The sequence below is a fragment of the Cryptotermes secundus genome, unplaced genomic scaffold (assembly GCF_002891405.2).
Source record: "Cryptotermes secundus unplaced genomic scaffold, Csec_1.0 scaffold1747, whole genome shotgun sequence".
NCBI lineage: Eukaryota > Metazoa > Arthropoda > Insecta > Blattodea > Kalotermitidae > Cryptotermes > Cryptotermes secundus.
This window is the reverse complement of record NW_019744161.1, coordinates 329,592-338,286: the sequence shown is the minus strand read 5'-3', so window position 1 is coordinate 338,286 and position 8,695 is coordinate 329,592. Positions and strand designations below refer to the sequence as shown.

Below are 8,695 nucleotides of genomic sequence, written 5' to 3'. Positions count from 1 at the left end.
AAATATGTTAATGAGGAGCTAATGAAAGGCGTGCTGATTTTTAAAGCTGAATTTCATCATACCACTATATTTTTTTGGTTTTAAATACTTAATTATATTTTCATTTTCTTTAGTAGAGGTGTGGTTCAGTTTAATTTTTGGAAAGGGAATCGTGAAAGCTCGAGACAGACAATCTGAATATTTGTCCGCATCTGACTGTATAATGTGGCCAATGTTTGCATTATTGGTACTGATCTTGTCAGCTATTGTTCTAAAATTATTATTAAAAGAATCTGTAATCACATCATGATTATCGGTTAACTTCCCATTAATGTTTAAAAACTGTATACCCGCATTATTGATTTTTTTGCCTATGTCTGATTTTATAATGCTCCAGGTGGTTTTCATTTTGTTACTAGAATTAGAAATTAATTATAATGAAGATTTTTAGTTCCTTTAATAACACTGGCTAACATTTTACGCTATGTTTTATAATAATATTTTACATCTGGCTCATACCGTGCTGAATCCCTGGGAAAATAAAAGAATTTGATTCCAGTGTGCTCACTGCATTACACGCACCCAGGAGCAAAACATTTTCCTATTCTTCCCATTTAGCCTGCAAGAAACAATACAAAAATTATAACACAATCACAGTACACTCAAGAGTTTCTTTAAATCTACGGTCCTTCTTTAGGCTACACCGAAAGATGTTTAAAATACAGAAATACGATTTCGATGAAATATCGTAGCAACACTTTTTGACTTCATGTTTGTTTTTAATTTCACTGGTCATAGTAAGCATAATAATCCATATACAAAAATAACACACAGATGTAAATTCGTGCGTAAATGTCGACTCTCGTTTCACAACATCAAATCAAAATCCTTACTTACTAATTAATCTAATTAATTGCACGACATACCTCAATGGCGCACACATAACATTACAAACCACGCAGTATTACTGAGTCAACGCCCAAAGCCTTGAACGGAAATTCAAGATTCTCTGATTGGCTTACACTTAGCGATTCGATTAATTGCGATAGGTGTATTATGATCTATTCCAATCATTTCCAGACTATCTAGTTCATGTAGGATGCGTAGAGATGGGACTTATGCATGTTTCCCTTTCACCTATTCCAGTCTCACCCCCCTGGTCAGGAACACCCCCGAGTCGGTGACTTTCCGCTGTCTTCTTCGGTTCGTTGCAATTACTCAGTTTTACGTCACTCATTCGTCAGTGACGCAGAACGTGTGCTAGTCGGAGGCAATCACAGTTCTGTTCAGTCTGTTTCGACGTGATATCGTTACATCGCAGTGAGTATGAAGAGAGTAAAGCATTTGCAGCTCTTCATTGTGTCAGATAAAAGTGAAAGCGATGGTGCTAGTAAAAAGGCTGTTTCACGTGGGAACCAACTGCACCTATTATGAGAAAAAATGGTGTGCTCTTTGCCAGCATTCACTTGGCCTTCGTCAGATTCCAGGCGCCTCACCTGTCAGATAAGCTTTTATGGCCAAAAGTTAAATTATTTGGCGCATTTCACGTTGTGAAATTGCAAGAAAATATAATTCATCGAGTTGGATTTGAGGTTCTCTGGCTATAGAAAATGCTGACTCTGGAAATGTAACGCGGTGTGGTAAGTCAACCGACGTTTTGGAGGGATATACTACCTTCATCTTCAGGGCCGAAGGGTAAGAAGAGAAAGAAACTAGTATCAGCATGCAGCAAACAGAGCACGAAGAAAATAACAGAAGTGTATAGACCTAAAGGGAAACTGCAAGCCAACTAATCAGCCCTCATTGGCTCTCTCAGAGGCAGAGTAAACAAAATGGAGACCAGGGGATATTAACAATATCTGAGCTTAAAATGGCCGTTGTGTCACTTGCACATACTGGAACACAGAGGAACAGTGTGTGGTGACCTCTACAGCAGCGGTATACAGACTCAAGCAGCAGTCCCATAGAAAACAAAAACGTAATCTTTTCTGACTGCTTCAGTACCGTTACGTCACTGTTGTGTGTGTGACAAGCGCTTACGGAATGTGCGTTCCATTGATTAGGCTTCTGTGCTACGCGTAATCTTCATTATGTGACTTTCACTGGCGACCTGCCATTACCGGGAACCGATACAGAGCGTGTCGGCTACCTTCTGCATACAAAATATGAACAGGACGTTCAACTGTCCAGTCCAGGGGACGTGACTCACCTGAGGCATCAGATGACCACTTGGCCAACAATAGGTTCGAATTATCTGCCAATGTTACACGTGTCTGCTTATTAGACGAAGTAAACAGTAAACATAAAGAATTACTGGGTTTTTTGGACATTTTCCACCGTGGGGGATTCTATGAAATAGAAAACACGACGTTTCGGAAACAGATCCAGTTTCCGAAACGTCGTATTTTCTATTTTTTAGAATTCCAGACGATGGAAAAAGTCCAGAAACCCAGTAATTCTGTGTGTTATCCACCAATGTCAGAATCCTTTAGAGTAAACATAAACTTAAATCTTTTTATGTCATGAATATTAGGGACACCAGTTCCATCCCCGGCATGGTAAAGAGATTTTGTCTCCTCCACAGCGTTCAGACAGGCTCTAGGGCTCACCCACTACCCTATACTATGGGTTTCGGAAGTTGTTTCCCAGGGAGTAAAGAAGCCTGGACGTGAAGCTAACCACTCACCTCCATCCAGTGCCGAGGTCAGGAATGGTGAGCTATTCCTCTGTTCCTCATGCGTCTCCATGGCGTGATGTCTAATTAATTAAGCAGAAGGAAAAAATCAGCTAACACTCCTCCAAAAGAGTATCATTTTGATTCCTATCTGCAACATGAATAAAAACCTTCGGATGCTTACACCACATGACGCTCAAATATAATATTTTATGTTTATGTGGGCGATCACATTTCGTGTTGCTCAGCTTTGTTAAGATTTTGAATTTGCGTTTCAATAAGAAGCTAAGAAGCATCGGCCATTTCGACAATAAAAAAAACGGGAAAAGAAAATAAACCAGCAGAAGTAGGCGACAGGCTGATGCCTAATTTACTCTTTGATACTGAAGATGGAAATGATATGTTTCTTCGAAACGTAAGGAGCTCTCCTCACTACACGGCTTAAAACCAGAAAGATCCATTTTTCATAGTCACAAAACTGTGAACTTCAAATCCACATTTAGACTAAATTTGATTTTAGAACATTTTACCAAAGAAGCAGTCTGCATGTTACCTCCACTTCGTGATAACCATGGCGACTAAACTCGTTGAATTTAGGGTTCCACTAGCCCCCAAATCTATTATATTTATGGTACCGACCAGTAAGTTTCTAACGAGACAGTCTCCCAAAGCACATTCCTGACAGGGTAATTGTGTGTCCATTTCGTAATATTTTCGGAGAACAGCAATTTGATATCCACACATTATAAAACATAAAAGAATGAATAAATAAATAAAGAAGCTGCCTTTTAATTTTCAAATTCCTAACGATGCACCTTATGGAAGTATAGAGTACACTCACTGTAACACCAGTAACTAAAATTTATGCCCATAATGGCAATGCAAGTGTCCATCAGACACATTCAAATTCGATTCCCCTCTGGATCACTGGCCAATTCTGATTATATGTATGACTTATCAAATTGTTCCAATGGTAATTTAGGCGTTTGCTTTCGGGATTACTGAATTCTTCCACAAATAAATGCCCTGGAAGATCACACGTTTCGAAAATTTGATCTGTTTCATCGTGTGGTGGGAAAGCTTCCACTCAGTTGGGTCCGTTAGAAATAATCTCAGTAACTGGGACAATGGGGTCTACCGGAGGGCACAAAGAGTTTCAGTTTCCAAAATGTTATGTTTTTTTTAGAACATCAGAAAACTGATGATGATCAGAAATTCTGTAATCCTGAATTTAATACATTTCTATTTAGGATACTTGAATGCTTGAAAAATTCAGTTAGCTAATGTCTTGAAATACACGACTTTCCTCATGACATGTAAATCTCAGTGAACTGCGACCAAAGGATTGGTGACTGAAATTGGCTTTTTCTAAGGGACACATCTGAGGCTATGCCTTCCCGCCCTTTAACTAGAAGATGTAAACAGATCGGGTTTCACGAAGGTAGTGTTCTTTCAGAATAGTAGAAAGTGGGCGATCGTCATAATTAATTAGAATTAAATGTGTTTGATTTTGTTTAGGCCACTCTTCCACGCTTGGAATACTTTCTTGTCATACATGGATGCTTCTGGGCTACCTCTGTGTTTTCAATTACTGTTTCTCAGAAACGATAAGATATAATTTCCAAACTTTCTCTTTCAGGAAACGCTTACCCAAGGCGAGGAAGCTGGTCTCGAAGTCGTGACTCAGAAGATGAGTTAGAAGACAGACCACAACGAGGAGGATATTTTGGAGTTCATGCTCCTCCGCCTAGGGACGGTTTTGACACACCTGAACCAGATATGCACGTTGAGGACGAGGACGACGTCTTCGAGCGTGACTACGGTAACAGTCCAGTGCGCAATGTTAATAGACGAGATGCCTACAGCAAGCGCCAGATTCAACGGGAGAAGATCCATCACCATCACAAAGACGACCACGATGACCGCATGCCCTTACATCGTGGTCACCGCCCACTAAAAACGAACGTTCAGGTATACCGCGGTGGTAGAAGTCGAGTTTCTGAAGAATCCAGAGTTGTACCGCACCAGAGATACCGCAGCCCTTCTAAGGAAGATACGAGGCCTCAGCGTCAGACACAGAGCCCTCCTAGAGGAGGAAGGAACGCTTCAGATGAGGATATAGTTCCAGAGAGGCGACAGATGGGACATCGATTTCGCAGTCCTACAAGAATGGCGAGGGGCGATCAAGACTTCAGTCCTGAGAGGAGGGACAGATTCCTGAGTCCAACACGTAACGCAAGGCTTCAACAACGTAATCAGCGCAAAACAGGCGAAGACATGGGCTATCCTGTCGAAGAGGTACCAAGATATCGCGGTGGTCCTCGTGAAAGGACACCAAATCCTTCCCGAGGACAACTTGCTCTCACCCAACAACAATCATTCAACGACGATTCAAATTCGGATATACCTCTGGAACGTTATCGCAACCAGCAACCGACTCCCCGCCATCACATAAAAGAAGACGAGGAGACCGGAAGCCCTGAACCGCACAGGCGGAATATGGAGAGCCGGCTGCCACGTGCTAATCAATTTCAGATGCCTGGAGGTGGCGAAAAGAAGAGGCGCTCAATGTTTGAGGTACTGGAGGAAGAACGGAGACGCAGTTCAAATGAACTTGCAAAGGAATTCAAACGGCGCTCTTATCAAGATGGCGGCGGATCTGAACTCTCTTCAGGCAACAGAGGCGTCGGTAACCACAACAACGGCGTCTCTAACGGCAGACATTCCGGCTATCAGGAGTTATCGGAACATGAGAGGTTCCCAGGTCTTGACAGAGATACAGCTAGACTCCAACATCATAACATGTCACCATCAAGTGGAGGACACCTCAATTTGAAGAAGTCTTCTGGGCCGCCACCGCCGCCAGATGTAGTGCCTGCTCCATCTTCAAGGTACAGACACAGCTACGCCGAGCCTCATCACATGTTGCCACATCCACAAGCGTCCCACCACCATGAGATGCTGCACAGAACGAATAGTTCCGTGTCTTCTGGCAGAGTTGGCATCGCCGCTGTGCATCCTTACTGAATCATACAGAAGATATGGATACGAAGGATTGTGCCATTCAACGTAGATTGTGATACATGTGTATGCATTTTAGTAATGTTGCAAGTCATCGACAAGAACCCACCTCAAGTGTAAAATGATATGAAAATATACACTAAGATATTCTGAAAATATCAAGAGTGACTGGCTGCAGGCTGAAAGATCGGGTTTCGATTACCGACTTGGGCAATAATTTTTGTATTCGCTACCTTATCTAGACCTGACGGACGACCGATCCAGTCTTCTATCCAATGGATACCGGAGGTTCTTTCCTCAGGGTAAAGTGGCCGAAGGGATAAACTTAACAACTCGCCTGGTGAACACGTGAAGTCTTCTACGCATCTACATGGTTTGATGATTAAACGGACAGGAATAATTATATCTTCAAATTTTATTTCAATTAAATACAATACATACCTACTGATAATCTTACGAACATCGTTAAAATTGAAAGAACAAGAATATGTGATTAATTTTTAGTTAAGGCTTGCAAGATATTAATGTACTTACAGGAATATTTGTTGATTATATCAGAAACCAAATGGAGATATTTAGTAAAATTAAAATGGTGCAAGTTCTGAAATTTTTATGGAAACTAAATACGATGAAGTTGTCTTGGACCATCATTCATATGTACTAAGTATGAATCCAACGTTTCGGAAACAACCATTTATATCTTCTGATGATGGAGACAGAAACAGTCTCCGAAACATATGTTTCTTATTCCGTACAGATGCGAATAATCGCTGGAGTGGACCAAATGGAACTGATGTATTGTACTATTGTATTGTATTAGAAGATGCTTCAAAATGTCGATTGATAAGGAGTTTGTAAATAAACTTTTCCGGGATATTGAAATCAATTTCACGATGGTTGCTGGACTGTATTCTCTACAAAGACTCAACAGGAATATAGAAACCAGCAAGAGCTCTTCCAATTTTTCTAAGAAAATCGGCAAAATATAATAATACATTTAACAATGTAGTCCTGTTTTTATATAATTCTCGTAATGTATATATTTACACTCAGTGCTTGAGGTGGAATGAAAATAGAACCGGGATGGTTTTCCCCTTTAAATTCACAGACATTTAATTCATAGGCATTTACTGCCAAAGCAGTAATGGGATGCTTTTAAGCCATTTAGAAAAGAACCGGGATGCCATCCCGCCACATCCCGCCCCACCTCAAGCCCTGTTTACACTAGAATGTGAGGCAAAATTAAGAAAATAATGTAGGATGCTGAGGTGGAGAGTATGGTGAATGAATGGAACACTTCCAAAGAAGTTGGGACCAAAACAGCAGAGCTGCCTTTAACAAGAAGTGCTCAATAACCGATATATAAAATGAAATATTTTATGTCAATTATATGCATATTATTTCTGTATTACACACTGACTCAAATTGAATTGTCCTTTATGCATACTACACCTAACGTGAGTGCTATAATAAACTAAATATTTAAATGAGCTACATATTGTGATATTATGCAGTCTCATTTCTATAAATTGTCATTCAGAACTAATAAAAATGTTTCTTATATCTTAATGAGACCTGGGAAAAGGAAAATATTAACCCAGATAGAACAGTAAGTCACAAACAAGTACAGTAGAACTTGGTTATAACGTCATCAAAGGGACCTAAAAATAGTGTCGTTATAAACGAATGTCGTTGTAACCGAAATGGGCACTTCCACAGTAGCCTTATGTTAGTCACGTAAAAATCTACCAAAAACCGAGTTAAAATGTTGCATTTTTTAGTGAAATACATAGTTAAGTACAGACTAACGTAACATTAACGTGGAATTGCCCAAATGTGTAATATCAAAGACATATTACAGCGCTTTTCACTGACAATACACACCGCACTAATACTGTATATTAAAGGTAGGCCTACTCACCAAATTACAGTAGATTACATCAATTGTTGTGCCTTACTGTACCTAGATACGAGTACAGTAATCAGTTATCTTCATCTGTTTCCTGTTACTTGCCCAATACACACTTTCTAAATTACGTTCAATGTCCATATCAGAGAAATTCAGGAATGAAAATGACGTTACATACGAGGTTGGTGCATTTGTGCATGTCGTACTAAGCAAGGTATAAAAACAGTTGCTTTATGAGGAATTAGTTCGTACCATTGAATATTTGACGCAATAGACAAGGTGTCGCAGAAACCGATGTTGCTATAACCAAGTTTTACTGTATATATTTTATCCACTGAACCCGTTTTATATTTGTTGATCATAATCTTGTTGTAAAATGAACACTGAAAGCACATATACATGACATAGAGTGATCATATCCCCAGAAGCTATGTACTGCTTATCGGAAACACAAATCAAATAACTGAAGGTATAGCGAAAATATTTATGACGTCGGATTGGGTCGGGTGAATTACTGCTGGAACTTGCCAGCACAGTCATGCTTGGTTTCAGATCCTGCGGGACTCACGACCGTATTTTTCTTTCTCACGACTCTGGGAGCCGTGCAACGACAGACTACAATGCCAAGGGATAGTTCATTTCAGCCAGCTTGAATTATAATTAAATACATCTATTAAATTTCATTATGTAGGAGAATATTTGGGCATAAGGAAGAGGAATTAACAATCAAGAGCTTTATAATTTGTATTTATCATCCAATTCGGTGGGTTAATTGACTGAGGAATGATGCGATGACCGAGAAATGTATCTCACATTGAAAATATGTAAATTCTTACATTCTTAACTGTAACAGGTACATAGAGAAGTGCCAATCATTTCGTAATATTAACTTTTAAGAAGTCAGAATAGCTCAGTCGGTATAGAGATGGTCTACGGACAGGACGGTCCTGGTTCGATTTCCGTCAATGTACGATTTTTCTCTTCTCCATACGGTGCAGACCAGCTCTGGGGCTCACCTAGCCTATGGATACCGCGGCCTTTACCCAGGGAGTAAAGCGGCAGGGGCATGAAACTGACTATTCACTTCCATATAGTGCCGAGGCAAAGAAAAT

At 40.1% G+C, this 8,695-nt stretch overlaps 1 protein-coding gene across 1 annotated transcript in view; it reads left to right on the top strand.

The window, feature by feature from the left end:
• LOC111874613 overlaps positions 1-7,164 on the top strand; it is a 155,898-nt gene extending 148,734 nt beyond the window's left edge. The window contains exon 5 of the mRNA XM_023870249.2: positions 4,293-7,164. Coding sequence (XP_023726017.1) covers positions 4,293-5,680 — 1,388 coding nt within the window. The 3' untranslated portion in view covers positions 5,681-7,164. The remainder of the gene's footprint in view (positions 1-4,292) is intronic.
• The last annotated feature ends 1,531 nt before the right edge of the window (positions 7,165-8,695 follow it).